Source organism: Schistocerca nitens, chromosome 2 (genome assembly GCF_023898315.1).
Source record: "Schistocerca nitens isolate TAMUIC-IGC-003100 chromosome 2, iqSchNite1.1, whole genome shotgun sequence".
Taxonomy (NCBI): Eukaryota; Metazoa; Arthropoda; class Insecta; order Orthoptera; family Acrididae; genus Schistocerca; species Schistocerca nitens.
The window spans coordinates 573717647-573739952 of record NC_064615.1 but is presented as its reverse complement, the minus strand read 5'-3'; the positions used below and the strand labels follow the sequence as shown (position 1 = coordinate 573739952).

General features: G+C 42.5%; 1 protein-coding gene across 1 annotated transcript in view; it reads left to right on the top strand.

The window, feature by feature from the left end:
* Nucleotides 1–22306, top strand: part of LOC126236619 (alpha-1,2-mannosyltransferase ALG9) — a 155349-nt gene that overhangs the window by 70083 nt on the left and 62960 nt on the right. The window contains exon 9 of the mRNA XM_049946059.1: nt 2192–2399. Within this exon, the coding sequence (XP_049802016.1) occupies nt 2192–2399 (208 nt within the window). The remainder of the gene's footprint in view (nt 1–2191; nt 2400–22306) is intronic.

Sequence of the window (22306 nt, the reverse complement as noted above, 5' to 3'; positions counted from 1 at the left end):
ACCTTCTGTGAATCAGGTGAGTGATGAAAATAACAAAGTGGAACCAATGTCTGTGTTCTTTTTGTCTTATGCAGGAAGCATTTCCAACAGGATTTGTCACATTCTGCCAAAACACTGTATAAAGTGTGGTTTTGGATTGCTGCTAAGATTAGGGCTCTGTTAGTGTCTATAAAGGATGATCCTGGTTTGTGCAAGGCAGGTGTCTACCGAATTCCTAGCAGTTGTGGCATGCCATACATTAGTCAGATCATCAGGGCCATGGAGGACCAGTGTACTGAGCATAAGTATTTACCATGCTTCACAACAGCAGTGCAGATTTGCTATTGTTGTTGCCTTGGCACCAGTCATCTTGTGGAATATAACATCACAGAGATTCTGGCATGCACTTCCAACTATTGAGGTAGTGTTATTAAGGAAGTAGTTGAGATTAAATTAACAAGAGAAGTTGTTGCTAAAATTCTGCATGGAATCCTGCTCCCTCCTTGTGCTCACCTGTTGGAATTAATATTAACTATCATTAACCTCTGACATTGGTTCTTCATTGGTTGTGTGGTGGTGCTAGTTGTTTACACTGTGTGTGTGAGTGTGTGTTCTCTTTCTACATATGCACCATATACCAAGGTTTTAAATGTACTTGCAAAGCATTCTCTTATTGCGTTTGTGGCTTGAAAATGATGGGGTGTGTACCTGTCAAAATATCGGTGGTTGATGAAGATTTTACCTGGCTGCATTCCCATGTGTTGTTTAAACATTTTATATGCCAAGAGAAACTCAGGTTTCACATCATTATCAAAGTACAAAGGGCTTCACATTATTATCAAAGTATAAAAAGCAATTGAAATGAGTTGAGTTTAAATAACAGTAGGAGCAGAAATTTGCTTAAAAAACTTAAAATTGATAGCAGTGACATTTTTGGGGTAAATTATATCTATATATTCAGCAAACCAAATAGAGATAGTACTGTCATATATCAGTGACAAGAGCATGAAAAGGAACATTGACTGAAGAATAATTGATGATGCACTAGATACGTAAGTACCTAGTAGAATAGTTTTGATAATAGGGCCCTCTATTATACAGGGTGATTCAGGGGGAATGTCACATAATAACCAAAAAAGTATTATGCGGATGATTTTTGATCAATATGAAACTGGAGTTGGTTGAAAACTACACACATCTGTGAATTATTATGAAGACAAGTGAGATTATTACTTACTGAAATGCTGTGTAGATGCTATGTGGACAGACTAATAGTGGGACAGATGACTAATCCATCATACAAGAGGTGTTCAAAAAAAAAAAAACCCACACATTTCAATGCACTTGTTAAAGCATTGCAGACTGTGTTGCTTCCTGCCACCCTCCCCCTCCCCTTCCCTGCCCCCAATCCCTTCATCACAGTCTCCCAACACTGCACCAGGCAGCCTTGTCTGGCCACCATCTGGTCCCTGCACATGTTGTTAGGCAGCACTGACACTTTTCCCCTCACTTATACCCTTCTATTCCTCCCTCTTCCACACACAGATTGTTGCTTTCATGTGGCATGACACCTTTGCATTCTATCCAACGAGAGCAGTCATATATGTATGACATGCATGCTTATGGGAAAGTGTGTGTATGTTTTCTTTTCTGAAGAAGCCTGTGGCCAAAGGCTCAGTGTGTAATTGCCTTTTCATTGTTTGTATCTGCAAATCAATGTATCATCTTTACAGTGAGTAGCAGTCTATCCTTTTCATAATACTGCTGATATTTTAACCTGGACTTTGCATTGTTTGATTTTTTCTGATTTTTGTTTTGATAATAAACTTACGTGTTTGTAATATTTGAGTAGTTTTAAAGCAATGTCCCTCAAAGAAGTTGTAGGTTCTATCAGAAAGAGGATATGTAAAGAAAACATTTGGAGGCTGATGTTTGGATGTTGACATGATTAAATGATATTGACAGTAGTGTTAACTATGATGGAAGACTTCCCTGTTATGCATCCAACTGGCCATACTCTTTCCCATAGTGGCCCTAGTTATGAAAAGTTACTGTGCAGTAGTATTTTCTCGTGACAGACCTTAATATTATTTTACAACTACTATCAGTTAAGGAAGACATTTTCTAATAGACAGAAGTAGTTATAGTAATTTACTTATAGAACTGATAATGAAAATGACATATCCCTTACAAAATACAATTCTTTTTTCAGGAGGAACGATTTTTGTTCCCTGTTTATCCACTTATTTGCCTTAATGGAGCTATAACTGTTGATGCACTGCAGAAACTTTGGTTTCACTTCTTTGTGGAAGATGCAGAAAAGGCATCACATTATCTGAATCACACAGTGCCAATAATGGTGGCAGCAATAGCTGTTTGCTCACTGTTTGGGATTTCAAGGATATTTGCACTATACAATGGTATGTCCATAGGTAGTAATACAGTAAGTCATTTACATACTTCTTTACAGTACTAACAGTTTAGTTTGTACATAGTTTTTATTTCTGTAGACTTCCACTTTGTTTAGTTCAATAGTTCTTCTTCCATGTTAGAACACTTCTTGTGCACTACTAAACATAGAGCAATGCACTGAAAATGAAGTTGAAGAAAAATCTACCTAGTTATTCAATAGCACAAGTGTTTTGCTGTTATGCTGATGCTATTTCATCAAATTGTAGAAAGCATGGAAAAGACCACTGTGGATGGTGTAATAGAGAGAACATGGTCACCTTTCACCTGTATAAATAAAAATGTAAATCTTAGTTTGCTGAAAATCTCCAGAAGCTCTTCCCTTGTAATATATAAATAAATATGTAATACATAAAGGGGAAAAGTTGTTACAAAAATCTCACAAAGTTCTTGACCTATCTACTTAAAATTTCTAAACAACACGTGGATGGTAGAGGCTATATATTTTTAATTTATGTTAATATATAAGCATATATGGAATACATAAGGGTGAAACATTGTTAACAAAAATCTCACCGAGCGAGGTGGCGCAGTGGTTAGCACACTGGACTCGCATTCAGGAGGACGACGGTTCAATCCCGCGTCCGGCCATCCTGATTTAGGTTTTCCGTGATTTCCCTAAATCGCTCCAGGCAAATGCCGGGATGATTCCTCTGAAAGGGCACGGCCGACTTCCTTCCATAATCCGATGAGACCGATGACCTCGCTGTTTGGTCTCTTCCCCCAAAAACCAACCAACCAACCAACAAAAATCTCAAAAAAGTACTTGCCTGATTTATTCAGATTTTTACACATTACTCTAATAAACGTTTGGGTATATGTATAATGTTGTTAGTAAAAATATCAAAAAGTTCTTGACTGATTTACTTCAACTTTTGAATGATACCCTATTAAACATTCAGACAGACATATACTACCTTCAAATGTATTTTTATTCCAGTCTTTGATCACAATGTAAATTCCTTCGATCATGACTAGTTTGTCAGTAATGACCATCTTCAGATCTACAATATAAAAAAAATAATATACACTGAGTGGGCAGGCTATCTTTCAAAACAATATAGCATTTCATATCACAATATACTCTCATACAAACTGGGAAATGTACAGATAAAACAAGGTAAAGTGTACCTGTTCCACACCATGGCGTAATGTGATGAAGCCGTAATGGCATTGTCAAAACATATAAATACACTCAACAAAGCATCGTCACATAGAACTAAAATAGGATGTAAAATAGGCCACATCATCCACACAGTCATTTTGCAACTGGCATTACTGTACAAAACCTGCTGAAGTGCAATAGATATCAGAAATCTGTTTGCCTATATGCTTCATAGTTGTCTTTATTGTGGGCTTAGATGTATGCTTCATTTACATAAGAACCATAATCTGATAAAAAACACATTAGGTGAAATATTTGTAGCAGACTTCTAAATTTTGATAACTATTATAGAAACCAATTGTGATAAAATAAAAGTTGAATACAGTTAACCGTATAAAATTATTAAAAGAAAATGTATGTAATACACTGTCTATAGCAACCTATAAATTACCTATGAAAGAAAAAATGTCCATATGACTAAATCACTGAAGAAATGACAGATCAGTGATCAGCACCCTGTGTTGGTTCGGCTGCCAAGATGTTACATAGGTGCACAGCGATCGTAAGAACTTAACCACTAGAGGGCTTTCCATACATCGTTATATGTCTCCCACAGAAAACATTTATACAATGTTTATACAGAGGGGTACAAAAAATGTTATCCACTGTTTAAAAGTCCATAACTGGCAAATTAATTGACGGAGTTGTCTCATCTTTGGTAGTGTAATAGTTTGTAGTTCCAACAATCGCTACACAAGCGTTGTAGTGCACTGTTTTGTTTTGTCAGATGACAGTCGCCATATAGTCAGTGTTTTGTTCTTAGTTGCACCTAGTAACTCGAGTAAACATGGCTGGCGCAAGGCTTACATTCGATGAAAGGAAGTCAGGTTTGAAGTGGAATTTTAAGTACGAAAACATTAATGAGGTTCAACAGCAGTGGTGAAATGAGTATCAAACAGAGCCACTGACACTTTTAATGATTCATTGTATTCGAGACAAATTTGAAGCCGAAGGCTGTGTTAAAGATGTACACAAACAATGATCTGAATGACCCGTAACAGTAACAAGTCCAGCTTACTTCCATCGTGTGCTACAACAATTCACTCGCTCACCACAGAAGTCTGTGAAACAGTGTGCCTGTGAAAATGGAGTGAGTCACTCAAGTGTTCGGTGAATTTTGAAGACAGCAAATTGGAAGTGCTACATCCCACGATTGCTACACACAATGAACAAGGACGACCCAGATCGTAGAATGGAGTACTGCGACTGGTTTACTAACATGGTGCGCAACGATGAAGAGTTTGCAGAGATGATTGTGTGGTCTGATGAGGCACAGTTCAAACTCAGTGGTACAGTAAATCACCACAATTGCATCTACTGGGCCTCTGACAATCCAGACGTCCATGTAGACAAAGCTGTATAATTTGCCAGGAATAAATGTGTGGTGTGGGTTGCCTTACCGGGCCTTGATTGGGCCATTCTTCTTTGACAGCACAGTTACTGGTGAGGTGTACCTTCAGAAGCTTCAGACATCCATTTTACCTGCCATCTGAGATTTGTATGGAGATGGAAGAATTTACTTTCAACAAGATGGTGCCGCAGCCCACTACCAAAATTGTTTTAGGGTGTATCTCGACGAAAATCTACCAGGAAGATGGATAGGCCGTAGAGGTGCTGTGGAGTATCCACCATGTTCCCCAGACCTAACTCCTCTGGATTTTTACCTGTGGGGAACACTAAAGGACGTCGTTTATCGACAAAAGCTACGCACATTGGATGAACTTCAAGAATCCATCGTACATGTATGTGCAAATATCCAACTGAACACGTTGCAGTCAGTAGTTCGTGCTGCAGTTCGGCGGCATCGTTTGTGTGTGGATGTTAATGATGATCATTTCGAACACCTACAGTGATATCTTAAGTTGGACTGTAAGCTACACTTTCACCAAAAATGAGACAACTCTGTCAATTAGTTTGCAAGTTATGGACTTTTAAACAGTGGATACATTTTGTTGGACCCCTCTGTATTATCTTTATATACTTTCTTTTAATAGTTTTATATGGTTAACTGTACTCATCTTTTATTTTATCACAATGGGTTTCTATAATAGTTATCAAACTTTAAAAGTCTGCTACATGTATTTTACCTAATCTGTTTTCATCAGATTATGATTTTTACGTAGATCAAGAATACATCTAAGCCCACAGTAGTGACATCTATTAAGCATATAGGTAAACAGATTTCTGGTAGCTACTGCACTTCAGTAGGTTTTGTGCAGTAACACCAGTTGCAAAATGACTGTGTGGATGATGTGGCCTATTTTACATCCCATTTTAGTTCTATGTGACAATGCTTTGCTGAGTGTATTTATGTGTTTTGACAATGCCATTACGGCTTTATCACATTAGGACATGGTGTAGAACAAGTACGCTTTACCTTATTTTATCTGTACATTTCCCAGTTTGTATGAAGTATATTGTGATCTGAAACGCTGTATTGTTTTGAAAGATAGACTGCCCACTAGGTGTATATTATTTTTTATATTGTATATCTAAATATGGTCATTACTCACTGAAACTGGTCATCACCGAAGGAATTTATATTGTGATAAAAGACTGGGATAGAAAACCATTTGACAGTACCTGAATGACTTTATATTCGTGACTGTGTCGCAGCTGGTGATATAATACCCTGTTGTTGTTGTGGTCTTTAGTCCAGAGACTGGTTTGATGCAGCTCTTCATGATTCTCTATCCTGTACAAGCCTCTTCAACTCCAAGTATCTGTTGCAACCTACATCCTTCTGAATCTGATTAGAGTATTCTTCTCTTAATTTCCCTCTATGATCTTTACCTTCCATGCTTCCCACAAATACTAAATTAGTGATCCCTTGATGCCTTAGAAAGTGTCCTGCCAACTGATCCTTTATTCTAGTCAAGTTGTGCTATAAATTCCTCTTCTCCCCAATTCTGTTCAGTACCTTCTCATTAGTTAAGCGATCTAGCAGTCTAATCTTCAGCATTCTTCTGCAGCACCACATTTAGAAAACTTCTATTCTCTTTTTGTCTAAACTATTTATTGTCTGTGTTTTTCTTCCATACATAGCTACACTCCATACAAATACTTTCAGAAAGAACTTCCTGCCACTTAAATCTATACTCGATGTTGACAAATTTCTCGTCTTTGGAAATCCTTTCCATTCCGCAGACAGTCTACATTTTATAACCTCTCTACTTCAACCATCATCAGAAGTTTTGTTTCCTGGATAGCAAAACTCATCTACTACTTTAAGTGTCTCATTTCCTAATCTAATTCCCTCAGCATCACCTGATTTAATTCGACTACATTCCATTATCCTGATTTTGCTTTTGTTGGTGTTCATCTTATATCCTCCTTTCAAGACACTGTCCATTCCATTCAGCTGCTCCTCCAGGTCCTTTGCTGTCTCTGACAATATTACAGTCTCATCGGCAAACCTCAAAGTTTTTATTTCTTCTCCATGGATTTTGATTCATACTCCAGATTTTTCTTCTGTTTCCTTTACTGCTTGCTCAATTTACAGATTGAATAACATCGGGGATAGGCTACAATCCTGCCTCACTCCCTTCCCAACCACTGCTTCCCTTTCATGCCCCTCGACTCTTATAACTGCCTTCTGGTTTCTGTACAAATTATAAATAGCCTTTTGCTCCCTGTATTTTACTCCTGCCACCTTCAGAATTTGAAAGAGAGTATTCCAGTCAACATTGTCAAATGCTTTCTCTAAGTCAACAAATGCTAGAAACGTAGGTTTGCTGCCTCTCCTTAATCTATTTTCTAAGAAAAGTCGAAGTTCAGTATTGCCTCACGTGTTCCAACATTTCTACGGAATCCAAACTGATCTTCCCCGAGGTCAGCTGCTACCAGTTTTTCCATTCGCCTGTGAAGAATTCGTGTTAGTATTTTGCAGCCGTGACTTATTAAACTGATAGTTCAGTAATTTTCGCATCTGTCAACACCTCCTTTATTTGGGAGTGGAATAATTGTATTTTTCTTGAAGTCTGAGGGAATTTCACCTGTCTCATACAACTTGCTCACCGGATGGTAAAGTTTTGTCATGGCTGGCTCTCCCAAGGCTATCAGTGGTTCTAATGGAATATTGTCTGCTCCTGTACCTTGTTTCAACGTAGGTCTTTCAGTGCTCTGTCAAACTCTTCACGCAGTGTCATATCTACCATTTCATCTATGTCCTCTTCCATTTCCATAATATTGCCCTCAAGTACATCGCCCTTGTGTAGACCATGTACACTCCTGGAAATGGAAAAAAGAACACATTGACACCGGTGTGTCAGACCCACCATACTTGCTCCGGACACTGCGAGAGGGCTGTACAAGCAATGATCACACGCACGGCACAGCGGACACACCAGGAACCGCGGTGTTGGCCGTCGAATGGCGCTAGCTGCGCAGCATTTGTGCACCGCCGCTGTCAGTGTCAGCCAGTTTGCCGTGGCATACGGAGCTCCATCGCAGTCTTTAACACTGGTAGCATGCCGCGACAGTGTGGACGTGAACCGTATGTGCATGCCCACTATACGAGGGCATATAGTGGGCATGCGGGAGGCCGGGTGGACGTACCGCCGAATTGCTCAACACGTGGGGCGTGAGGTCTCCACAGTACATCGATGTTGTCGCCAGTGGTCGGCGGAAGGTGCACGTGCCCGTCGACCTGGGACCGGACCGCAGCGACGCACGGATGCACGCCAAGACCGTAGGATCCTACGCAGTGCCGTAGGGGACCGCACCACCACTTCCCAGCAAATTAGGGACACTGTTGCTCCTGGGGTATCGGCGAGGACCATTCGCAACCGTCTCCATGAAGCTGGGCTACGGTCCCGCACACCGTTAGGCCGTCTTCCGCTCACGCCCCAACATCGTGCAGCCCGCCTCCAGTGGTGTCGCGACAGGCGTGAATGGAGGGACGAATGGAGACGTGTCATCTTCAGCGATGAGAGTCGCTTCTGCCTTGGTGCCAATGATGGTCGTATGCGTGTTTGGCGCCGTGCAGGTGAGCGCCACAATCAGGACTGCATACGACCGAGGCACACAGGGCCAACACCCGGCATCATGGTGTGGGGAGCGATCTCCTACACTGGCCGTACACCACTGGTGATCGTCGAGGGGACACTGAATAGTGCACGGTACATCCAAACCATCATCGAACCCATCGTTCTACCATTCCTAGACCGGCAAGTGAACTTGCTGTTCCAACAGGACAATGCACGTCCGCATGTATCCCGTGCCACCCAACGTGCTCTAGAAGGTGTAAGTCAACTACCCTGGCCAGCAAGATCTCCGGATCTGTCCCCCATTGAGCATGTTTGGGACTGGATGAAGCGTCGTCTCACGTGGTCTGCACGTCCAGCACGAACGCTGGTCCAACTGAGGCGCCAGGTGGAAATGGCATGGCAAGCCATTCCACAGGACTACATCCAGCATCTCTACGATCGTCTCCATGGGAGAATAGCAGCCTGCATTGCTGCGAAAGGTGGATATACACTGTACTAGTGCCGACATAGTGCATGCTCTGTTGCCTGTGTCTATGTGCCTGTGGTTCTGTCAGTGTGATCATGTGATGTATCTGACCCCAGGAATGTGTCAATAAAGTTTCCCCTTCCTGGGACAATGAATTCACGGTGTTCTTATTTCAATTTCCAGGAGTGTATATACTACGTCCTCCATTCTGCTTTCCCTTCTTTGCTTAGGGTTGGTTTTCCATCTGAGCTTTTGATATTCATACAGGTTTCTCTCTTTTCTCCAAAGGTCTCTTTTAATTTTCCTGTAGGCAGTATTTATCTTACCTGTACTGATATATGCTTCTACATCCTTACATTTATCCTCTAGCCATGCCTGCTTAGCCATTTTGCACTTCCTCTCAGTCTCATTTTGGAGATGTTTGCATTCCTTTTCACCTGCTTCATTTACTCCATTTGTATATTTTCTCCTTTTGTCAATAATATTCAATATCTCTTCTTTTACCCAAGGATTTCTACTAGCCCTCATCTTTTTACCTATTTGATCCTCTGCTGCCTTCACTGTTTCGTCTTTAAAAGCTACCCATTCTGCTTCTATTGTATTTCTTTTCCCTGTTCTTGTCAGTCGTTCCCTAATGCTCTCTCTGAAAACCCCTATAACCACTGGTTCTTTCAGTTTATCCTGGTCCCATCTCCTGAAATTTCTACCTTTTCGCAATTTCTTCAGTTTTAATCTACAATTCATAACCAATAAATTGTGGTCAGAGTCCACATCTGCCCCTGTAAATGTCTTACAATTTGAAACATGGTTCCCAAATCTCTGTCTTACCATTACATATTCTATCTGAAACCTTTCAGTGTCTCCAGGCCTTTTCCACATATACAACCTTCTTTCATGATTCTTAAACCAAGTGTTGGCTGTGATTAAGTTGTGCTCTGTGAAAAATTCTACCAGGCAGCTTCCTCTTTCATTCCTTACCCCAAGTCCATATTCACCTACTGTTCTTTATTTTCCTTTTCCTATTATCGAATATCCAGTCCCCCATGACTATTAAATTTCCATCTTCCTTAACTATCTGAATAATTTCTTTTATCATCTTGTACATTTCTTCAATCTCTTCATCATCTGAGGAACTAGTTGGCCTATAAACTTGTACTACTGTGATAGGCATGGACTTCGTGTCTATCTTGGCTACAGTAATGCATTCATTATGCTGTTCATAGTAGCTTATCTGTGTTCCTATTTTTTATTCATTATTAAACCTCCTCCTGCATTACCCATATTTGATTTTGTATTTATAACCCTGTATTCACCTGATGAAAAGTCTTGTTCCTCCTGCTACCGACCTTCACTCATTCCCACTATATCTAACTTTAACCTATCCATTTCTCTTTTCAGTTTTTCTAATCTACCTGTCTGATTGAGGGATGTGACATTCCATGCTCCGATCCATAGAATGCCAGTTTTGTTTCTCCCGATAATGATGTCCTCGTGAGTAGTCCCTGCCGCCTGGAGATCCAAATGAGGGACTATTTTACCTCCGGAATATTTTACCCAAGAGGACGCCATCATCATTTAACTATACAGTACAGCTGCATGCTCTCGGGAAAAATTATAGCTGTTGTTTCCCCTTGCTTTCAACTGTTCGCAGTACCAGCACGGTGAGGCCGTTTTAGTTGATGTTACAAGCCCAGATCAGTCAATCATTCAGACTATTGCCCCAGCAACTACTAAAAAGGCTGCTGCCCCTCTTCAGGAACCACATGTGTGTCTGGCCTCTCAATAGACATCTCTCCGTTGTCATTGCACCTACGGTATGGTTATCTGTGTCGCTGAGTCAAGCAAGCTCCCCACCAATGGTGAGGTCCACAGTTTGGGGGTGGGGGGGTGGGGACACACACACTATATATTTGTTTAAACAACAATGTACAAGTTTTCTGTTAAAACCAGTAGTGAGAAAGAAAGTGCTCTGCTGTAAAAATGTGAGATCTTGTTTTCTCTACTGCACTGAGTTTTAACTATGATAGCGTTTGAACCATTATACAAATTGTTTCTCCCATATATGCTCTTTCTCATTATATATATTTTTAAACATAAATTGTATACACCTCCCAGGAGAATTATGGCTCTTTTGTGAGTTCGTATATGGCACACACACGGCCTGAAGCTATTTCAGCCCTTTTTTCTTTCCTTTCTTTCCTAGGCTGAATTCTCTTTCCTGTGCCCATCCCTCCCTATCCCAGCTCCTTCCATTCTGCCCTCTCCTTTCCATCTCTTTGTGTCCCTGCTTATGTCGGTCTGGCTATGCTCCTGGTTCTGCTATCCCATAAGATTTTATTCCCCCCCCCCCCCCCCCTCTCTCTCTCTCTCTCTCTCTCTCTCTCTCTTTTTCCTTTCCTGCATTTTTATCCCTGTGGGGTCGACCAATCCTAAATTTAGTCTCTGTAGTGTGAGCCAACTGTGGAAGAACACATCTTCTGTCTGTGCTTTACCGTCTCTTCCATCTTTTACTTGATGCTGTTGTTCTTTTCATGCTACACTCCTGGAAATGGAAAAAAGAACACATTGATACCGGTGTGTCAGACCCACCATACTTGCTCCGGACACTGCGAGAGGGCTGTACAAGCAATGATCACACGCACGGCACAGCGGACACACCAGGAACCGCGGTGTTGGCCGTCGAATGGCGCTAGCTGCGCAGCATTTGTGCACCGCCGCCGTCAGTGTCAGCCAGTTTGCCGTGGCATACGGAGCTCCATCGCAGTCTTTAACACTGGTAGCATGCCGCGACAGCGTGGACGTGAACCGTATGTGCAGCTGACGGACTTTGAGCGAGGGCGTATAGTGGGCATGCGGGAGGCCGAGTGGACGTACCGCCGAATTGCTCAACACGTGGGGCGTGAGGTCTCCACAGTACATCGATGTTGTCGCCAGTGGTCGGCGGAAGGTGCACGTGCCCGTCGACCTGGGACCGGACCGCAGCGACGCACGGATGCACGCCAAGACCGTAGGATCCTACGCAGTGCCGTAGGGGACCGCACCGCCACTTCCCAGCAAATTAGGGACACTGTTGCTCCTGGGGTATCGGCGAGGACCATTCGCAACCGTCTCCATGAAGCTGGGCTACGGTCCCGCACACCGTTAGGCCGTCTTCCGCTCACGCCCCAACATCGTGCAGCCCGCCTCCAGTGGTGTCGCGACAGGCGTGAATGGAGGGACGAATGGAGACGTGTCGTCTTCAGCGATGAGAGTCGCTTCTGCCTTGGTGCCAATGATGGTCGTATGCGTGTTTGGCGCCGTGCAGGTGAGCGCCACAATCAGGACTGCATACGACCGAGGCACACAGGGCCAACACCCGGCATCATGGTGTGGGGAGCGATCTCCTACACTGGCCGTACACCACTGGTGATCGTCGAGGGGACACTGAATAGTGCACGGTACATCCAAACCGTCATCGAACCCATCGTTCTACCATTCCTAGACCGGCAAGGGAACTTGCTGTTCCAACAGGACAGTGCACGTCCGCATGTATCCCGTGCCACCCAACGTGCTCTAGAAGGTGTAAGTCAACTACCCTGGCCAGCAAGATCTCCGGATCTGTCCCCCATTGAGCATGTTTGGGACTGGATGAAGCGTCGTCTCACGCGGTCTGCACGTCCGGCACGAACGCTGGTCCAACTGAGGCGCCAGGTGGAAATGGCATGGCAAGCCGTTCCACAGGACTACATCCAGCATCTCTACGATCGTCTCCATGGGAGAATAGCAGCCTGCATTGCTGCGAAAGGTGGATATACACTGTACTAGTGCCGACATTGTGCATGCTCTGTTGCCTGTGTCTATGTGCCTGTGGTTCTGTCAGTGTGATCATGTGATGTATCTGACCCCAGGAATGTGTCAATAAAGTTTCCCCTTCCTGGGACAATGAATTCACGGTGTTCTTATTTCAATTTCCAGGAGTGTATATAGACAACATGGTAGCCAGTCCGTGTGGTGGGGTCATCATGTACCCTCTTGATTGAGCCCCTGACAGAACTCCTAGCAATGGCAGTCATGCCAGGCGCCCTTGCTATGGCTGGGTGGCACCCGTAGGAAGAGTCCCTGATCAGAGCAAGTGGTATATTAAACATATTAAGCTCCATTCTTCTTCAGCTGTCTATTTTAGTTGGGAATGGATCTTTTAATGCTGCTTCTTCTGACTCAGTGGCCTTCCCTTCCCAGATTACCTCCAGGTAACAGGGCCAGACTCACCAGCTTGGGGTAAACCTATTCTCGGCTACCTGGCCTCACCGCAACTGACGAGGGCACACCACCACCAAGCTGTTATTATTCATATTTCATAGAAACTATTTGGCGAAGTGGACTGTCTGAGTAAGAGGCAGTCAGGTTCACTGTTGATCGAAACTTTTTCTGCCTCCCAGTCTGCAACCCTTTGTGCTTGTGACCATCTTGGCAACATCTTGGTGTCCATTACTCCTCACCTGCCTTTGAATATGGTTCAGGATGTCCTTTTTCATAGACACCTCTTCCTTCAAACTGATGAGGAACTCCAGGCCAATCAGGAACAGTGGGGCATTCATTTTGTTCGACGTTTCCAGAAAGGCTGTAAGGACAATCACGTTGATACTGGCATATTTATTCTGGCATTTGAGGGCGATACCCTCCCAGAGGAGGTCAAGATTATGGTTTTGTTGGTGTGATGTGAAGCCATACATTTCGCCGTCCATGAGATGTTTTTGGTGTTTGCATTTCTGGCATGTCTTCCCACTGTACAACAGACCTTCTATGCCATGTATGTGGATGCTGGCTCCATGAGGGGAGCTCCTGTGTTCCATTCATGTACATTAATTGAGTATCACTCCCCACACTTGTCGGACTGCCCAGTTTATAAGAAGGAAAGGATGGTACAGAAGTATAAGTCCCTTGATCATTTATCCTACACTCAGAATATATCAGAAATATGACTGTCTTCACCCTGTGTCTATAACATCTAACTTTGTCTCTGTTATGTCCTTTCCTCCTGCTCTCTCATCCTTATCCCGTTTTACCGGCAGCTGCTCTGCCCCCCACCCCCCCTGCCCCTCCCCTTCTTTTCCCTCCCCTGTGATTTCCTTGTCCTCCCCTCTGGGTGCCACACCACCTACCCAGCCAGAGAAGTGTTTCCTTCTTTGGTATCTGCTGGTAACGGGACCGCCTCTCAGGAACCCTTCCCTTGGCATCTCCCAGATCAGAGGTCTGCTGCCACAAATCGGCTGCGGGACCCACAGTCCATGTGCCATAAGGTTGCCTGCTCTTTCTCCATTCCAGATCTCACTGAAGCCTACTCTCTCTCCAGGCCCTGCTCTCCTCAACTTACAAATGAGAAGAAGAAACATAAGTTCCGGGACATGGCGCCTCTGGTGCCCCCAGAGGTGCACCCATCCTCTGCTGGTCTACATCTTCATGCCAAAGCCTATTACTTAATCAAACAGAGTAAATGGGTGTGTTGGGAACTCTTTTCTCCTCCGTTGGTTCTGCTGTCCCTATGTCACATGTGTGGGCTACGCTCTACATCCTCCAAGGTTGCCAAAGGCCGTCTTCCAGCCCGGTCCTTGCCCACCCTGGTGGCCTTTGTATGGATCCGTTGGTCCTTGTGGAACACCTTGTGACACAATTTGCGATGGCTTGTGCGCCAGACTCTTACCTGGCCACCTTCCTCCAGAACAGTAGGCCAAAGCTTCACACTTATGTTTTGCTCCATGTCATGTATAATCCTACAATGAACTGTTTACTGAATGGGAAGTCCTTTTGGCCCTCTCCTTTTCCCACAATTCAGCCCCTGGCCCAATTCCGTCCATAACCATTTGCTTCAACACCTCAGTCCTCCACACAGGTCATATCACGTGTAGGTGTTTAGCCATGTCTGGCTCCAAGATGTTTTCACCTCTCAATGAAGGGACAGTATTGTGGTTCCTGTCCTTAAGCCAGATAAGCATCTGTCATCCCTTGGTAGTTACCAGCCAATCAGGCTGACCAACATTCCCTGCAACTTACTTGAATGGATGGTGACTCATTGGCTCTGTTGCTTGGTCCATGAATCTTGGGACCTTTTATTTCCTTACCAGTGCAGCTTTCGGGGAGGGGCAATCTCCGATCGATTATCTGCTTCAGTTGAAAGCTGCAGTTCAGCAGGCCTATTCTCAGCACTACCATGTTGTCACAGTTTTCTTCGATCTTTGTAAGACGCGCAATACATCTTTTTTACACTCCTCAAGGAGGGTCTTCAGGGCACCATCCTGATTTTTATCCACCATTTCCTTTCACATCACTCGTTCCGAGTCTGGGTTGCCACCATTCTTAACTCTCCTCAGACCCAGGAGAATGGCATTCCACAGGGTTCCATACTAAGTGTCCTTCTATGTCTCATTGCTATTAAAGGACTTATGGCCTCTGTCGGACTGTTGGTCACACCTGCTCTGTATGTGGATGATTTCTGTATCTGGGCAAGTTCCCACTCAGAGGCCTCTGCACAGTGACAGCTTCAAGATTCCACCCGGTGTGCTTCCACATGGACTCTCTCACACAGTTTTCATTTCTCTTCCCGCAAATCGCATGCAGTGCAATTCTATCACCATATTACGTTACTGCTTCCACATGGACTCTCTCACTGCTTCCAGTTCTCTTCCCTTAAATTGCAGGTGATGCATTTCTGTCACCATATTCTGGTCCACCTCAATCCAGAGCTCTACCATGACACCCAGCTGCTAACTATGGTTTCTTGGTTCCGTTTTTTGGGTCCTCCTTTTTACAGCAGACTTACTTGGTTACCTCATATCCAGCTCCTGAAGATTGGGCTTTCCCGTAAACTCAATATCCTACACTTCCTTGCCCACATCTCTTGGGGCACAGATCATTTTATTCATCTCTACATTTATTGGACCTTAGTTCTGTCCTGTCTGAACTGTGGTTATCAAGTTTATGGCTAAGCTACCCCTTCCTCACTGCTCCTCTTGGTCTTGGTCCACCATAGTGTTATCTGTTTGGTCACTGGTAACTTTTGGATGAGCCCTGTCGATAGTCTGCTGGTTGACACTGAGATCTTCCCCCTTTTGATTCGGTGGTCCCAGCTCCTGGTTTCTTATGAGATGACTATCTGCTCTTTAGTGGCTCAGCCCTTCTATTCTGTTCTTTTTGGGGGTCTGGGACATTACCTGCTCATTGCCCACCCTCAGGTAAGTCTATTACCTGGGCTCTGCTTCACTTCTCTTCACCACAATTTCTATCTTCCGTCATTGTCCTGTTCCCCATGGTTAATTCCTGGCCCCAGATTCAGATGGATCTCTCCCAGGGTTTGAAACCCTCCATGCTCTAAAGGTGTTCCATTTCTTTGTTCCACCCAATTTTGTGGGAATTCCTGGATGCTATTGTTTTTTACACCGATCACATGGTATATGCCTTCACATGTCTTCTGTTGGCATGGAACACCATCTCTTATCTGCCACATGTGAGGTATTTACTGCACAACTGATGCCATTTAAAGGGCCCTTTGTGCCCTCATCAGAGTTTTGTTATGTATTGACTCATTGAGTGGCCTTCAGGCTATTGCCTGGTGTCTTTCCACCATCCTTTGGTCTCTGCCATCCGTGACCTTCTCGCCAATTTGACTGTGCTGCTTGGGTATCCTAGGTCATGAGCCCTGGGACAACAAAAATTTAATTTTCAATGTTTCACACAATTAATGACTGCATTTAAAAATTTTAAATGCTGTCATAATGTACTGATTGAGAATTATAATCTTATGTTACAAGTTTAACACAATAGTGAAATATTACAGATAGAAACTTTGTCTTCATTTTGAGGCAATGTTACTCACAATATGCTAAAGCCTGGAATTTATTCATCCAGTATTTGAGACTGAGAGCACTTGGCAACTTCCAACAGATAGCACTTAGTGCCTTTCAACAGACTTTACACATAATTCCAAACAAGTTCAAAACTTGTTCATGCTGCCACCCCCCACAAAATGATAAACAGAAAAAAGTTTATTGCTTTGTGCACTTCCTCTGTTCACACAGTAAAACAGCAACATTGGACATGAAGTTTTAATTTGTTACTTCTTTACTACTAACTCTATTCACAGCTTGCTTTGCTGACAGTATTCACATATATTACTGAATGTACCTGCAAAATTTTATCATTGTATGACATGGTTCAGGAGATATGACGTCATAAATATTTACATGCTTGAAAAAGTGGATTTGGATTGAAATGGAGTGCAAATTACCAGTTGATACTCTTCCAATGTTTCATAATGAGAGCACTTAGAGACTCTCAACAAATTTTGAAGTATAATTTCAAACCTCTCCTATGATGAATAACTGTCAATGTAATTTTGAAATGCATTTCTGTTATCAAAAGGATTAATTCAACAAAACTGGCAAATTAAGTCCCTTTTCAATAAAACTTTTTTAGTTGTAAATAATTTGGTATATGATGTTTGGTTTTGAAAAAATTCTGAAAGAATTCAAAGTTTTTTCATACTAAGCTCTGATGCCACAGCCAGTTCAATGTTTTGAGAATATTTGTTCTTTCAAAGAAAATATCATTTATTTAAGAATCAGTCTTATCAGTATTCATCAATTTATTATTTATAGTAGAGAAATAACTGTGTCACTATTGACTGGGAGACCTGGAGGTGTTGAACAGTGATATAGTTGAAAGTATTTCCTCCTTAGCACAAACTGACATCTTTCCTCTGCAAAATTTCTGCAATGTGCCTCCAGTTTACCTTGTTAGTGTGAGTGGTTGAGATAACTGTAATAGTGCTTTTATTGTTGATTGTAGAAATACAGATAAGAAGGGAATAGGTCCCTTGCTCACACTAGCAAAGAATCTACCCTACATTAATCAGACATCCCTGGTTATTCAGTAATCATTACAATATTACTATTGTGCTCAGAAGTAGATTGGACAGTGATATGTAAATCACATGCAAAGTCAAATATTTATTTTATGCTGGGTTTCACCCCATATGTATTTTGAAAATTGTCACACAGCAGAAATGTGTTATGACCAGATGTAAAATTTTCTCAAAGTCCTCTCCAACCAGCACCAAGCCAAAGCAAAACAGTCCAGTGCCCTGTGTCACAGTGAAAATGACAAAAAGGTACAAAGCAAACAATGTGAACAGCAGAACAAACCTGTAAGATATTGCCTTACCTCATGCGAGTGAGAAGCCAGAAGTATAACTTAGCAACATGACCTGAATGAGGAGAAGACAATGTTTTTTTCTAACAGTACAGCATGATTTTCCAACAGAGAATAAAAGTTTTACAAGAACACCAATCGGCCTGCTGATCTGGTGGAAAGGCAACAAACTGAAGTCCTGAAAACCATTCTTGCGAGATAGAGGGGCGGTGAAGACTACTGATGAGCCTGGAAAAGTAGGCCATAATCAGTCATCACTGGCTAGGCATAACGTAATTCCCTTTGATGAGCAAAAATAAATACTCAGGCATCTGAGCCTTGACATCTTTACGTCGTAGGAGACCATCTATGAGGCCAACTCTCTGATTTTCTGCTACCAATTGCCAAGACGACTTCTGCCTTCAAGACTGCTACCCATGTGGTCTGCTGAACTCATTTGCTGTGCGCTGTCAACTGATGAGAAGACTTTGAGACTTCTATGTCCAGGTTCCTGAGACAAACTCATGGTGTTTGGCATGCCATCAGACTATGCTGTTGTCCATCTCCTTACTGTGCAGAGCTGCTGAGAGGTTACCCCAGCAGACCGATTCAAAGTCTACGAGAGTGCTCTGGTAATAATGTGGTCACTGTCCTGGATACCAATGCCTGCTGTACAAGCTACGCTGGTTGTCAGCACAGCCTGCCGGGTGATATGCTCCAAATCAGTGAGACATCAGCAGCACGTTCTGAGACAGTGCATGCACTGCTGCTGTCCTGAGCACTGCAACAGAGAAGAACTGATTGTAAACTTTAATGTTAAAAGTTCTTTTTCTGCTTATGTTGTATCATTGGCACCCAGCATACTGACTGGCCTGATCCACTGCACACCACACCCTTTTATCCCAGCAACAGTAGGGGTCTCAGACCAGGCCTCTACAAAATTATGACAATGTTGCTCACCATAGCTATCCTTTTTCTCAATTCACAGTGGTAAGCTAAAACATTGTGACCACTGCTTAATAGCGTGTTGGTTGGACTTTAGAACTTAATTCAGCAGTTATACTTCATGACATGGATTTGATGAGTTCTTGGTGGATTTCTGGAGATATGTGTCACTAGATATCTATACATAGGCCACACATTTCATGTAACTGTGTGCCAGGACTTGGTGCCCAATAACATCCCAGATGGGTACCATTGGGGTCAGATCAGGTGAAGTCAGATCAGGTGTATTTGTTGATCAAGACATCAACATGAGTTTTCTGTCATGCTCCTTAGCATGATTCTAATATTTTGACATCAACAGTTATCCTGTTGGAAGATGCCACTGCCATCGGTGAAGACAATAACCATGAAGCGATCCAGATAGTCCACAATAATGTCCAAGTAGTCCACAGCTGCCATGGCACCTTTGATTGCTACGAAAGATCCCACAGAAGCCCAGGTGAATGTCCCCAATACCATAATACTGGCCCCACCAGCCTGTGTGCGTCGTGCACCATGTTTCGAGCAGTCATTCGCCTGGATGATGGCATATCTGAACACAGTCAATTATCTGCCGTAACAAGAAACATGATTCATCCGAGCAGATGATATATTTCCACTGATGCACAGTCCATCTCAATGATCCCATTGCAGTTGTAATTGATGTCAGGTGTGGGTTGTCTGCTGCAGAGCCGACAGCAGTGTGATAATTTCAGCAAAACATGGATTGAAGGAAAGCTTCTATCCCTTGATCAAAGCCCATATGAGTGCTGAGAGCACAAAGCTTATTAATGGAATGCCTGAAGCAGAAACTTGTTTTTTGACATTTAATCTCTTGTAAGTTTGTAGGTACTGACAGCTGATGGTGATGGCAGATGACTGCAGTATGGCTATAGCCTTTTGAAATGTATGGTCACAGTGCAATTGTATTGTTGTAACTCAGCATTCATGGGTGATAAGAGTCGAAAAATATGGTATGGTGACTCGTAAGATGGGAAGAATTTCATAGTTTTTTTCCGTTTTAAATGCAGAATTTCTCAGTAGATCCCAGTCACCCTGTCAACAGATTAGCAAAATTACATCTTTATTGCTCCTGTTTACTTACTTAGCAATTTCTGTTGTACTTTTCTCCATGTGGTTTTAAGTCTCCATGCTAATACTTTGACTTCACCTACCAGTAAATTTTCTACCTCGAATGGGAAACTCATTTTCTGACCTTACACAACCTTGTAGGAGGTATGTTCAGATGACACTTGGGTTTCACTGTTGTAGGCAGACATAATGTATGGCAAATATCCATCCCAATCAATGTGGATTTATTGACTTACTAGGAAAGCATTTTAGTTATGGGTCTGTACGCGAGGTAAATCCTTCCATTCACTTTAGGTTGAAAAGATATTGTCCTCTAGTTCTTTATTCTAAAACGTTTACAAACGTGATTGAGTAATGAAGATTTATCCTTGGATCTGTTAGTATCTTGTTAGGACTTCCAAAAGATACAACCAAATGCATAATGAATGCTTTTGCCACAATTTTTTTTCTGTTATGTCAGCAACTGGGTCCAAGAATAGGAAATGTGAGAAGAGAACAGTGATTGATAATGTATATGTATTTTGTTACTGTCTCTGTGAAAATGGTTCTAGGATGTCTAAAGCTACTATTTCATATGGTCTGGGAGTTTCAGGTAGTATTTGCAGTGGAATTTCAGGCTTAGTATGTTGTGTGTGGTGTGCACAAGAAATACAGTTGGAGATATAACCTTCAGTGTCATCCTGTCAACTTTTCCACCAATATTTAGTGTTCACTCACGTGATTGTTATCTGCTCCTCATTTTGGACAGCTTGAATACTATCATGATACTTCATGATTATTCATCACTGAAGCACTTATGGTGTAACCAATTAGTTTCATTGTGGGCTTTTACAATTTATAATATTTTCTTTGGACACAAATTCCAGCAAGGCGCAACTTGTTAGCATTCCTCCTCTTTTTCCTGTACCTCTTCCAGTTCAGCTTCAAGCACAGTGTCCTCTTGCAACACATGGGCTTTTGTAATAGCCCATCGACAGTTTGAAGTTGTTTACCACACTTATGTCATGTCAGTCAGCTACTTGGGTCTTTTAAATTTATTAGCCTTAGTAGTAAATTTATAAGCTGTACTAGTCAGTGACTACCGTGAAATGATTATCGTAAAGGTAGCACTCAAAGTACGCTTTATACCATAGGTAGCAGGTCCTCCTCAATAGTACTGTTCTCAGTTTCTGCTTTATCAAGCATAACCAATAGGTTTCATGTCTTACAATATAATCACATGACACAATGAACAGTTTTTCGCAAGGCCAGGTAAGAAATTTTGTCAAAACACCTCTAATTTTTTGCTTGTCCATGTCATATTAAGTGATCCAATAGAAAGGTAGTTCTTTTTTCAATAATTTAATTAAAGTGATGTTGCACAAATATGTAATAGTGATTTGCAAGACCTACAAACGATTAAAGGTCCCCTCCTCAGTGTAGGTCTGTTACCAATGGCTTTTGAGAGATGTAGATCAGGTTTAACACCTGCAGAACATATAATGGAGCTTATAATGTGGTCGAGGCATTGCACTTCACATTGCAAAGGAGTGATGTTCCTTTAGTTTTAAGCTCAGGTTTCCACATTGTGAAACATGACAGTATTCTCCATAGCCATTCTACATGTTCCTCGACTGACCAAGACAAGACACTGATGTCATCAAGGTACAACATATAAATAGTAGGGTTCAGTGGCAAGGCTCTAAACCACTAAGAAGTAGCAGGTGCAGTTTTTAGTGTGGAAACTGTTCTAAGGTATTCATACAGCGTGGAAGGCATGACAAATATCATGTTGGGTCTCTTCAGATGGGCTAATGGGCTATGGGTATCTGATAGTAATGTGACCTCATATCTAACGTAGTAAAATACTTGCAGTTACCCAAGTGGTAGAGCATTTCTTTGACACAGGGCAATGCATAAGTGTCAGGTGTCCTAACTCAATTTCCCATTTGTGTATCAGTGCAGGCAATAAGATTTTTCTCCATTGATACTCTTTTTAGACACCATGACAGTGCTGATGCC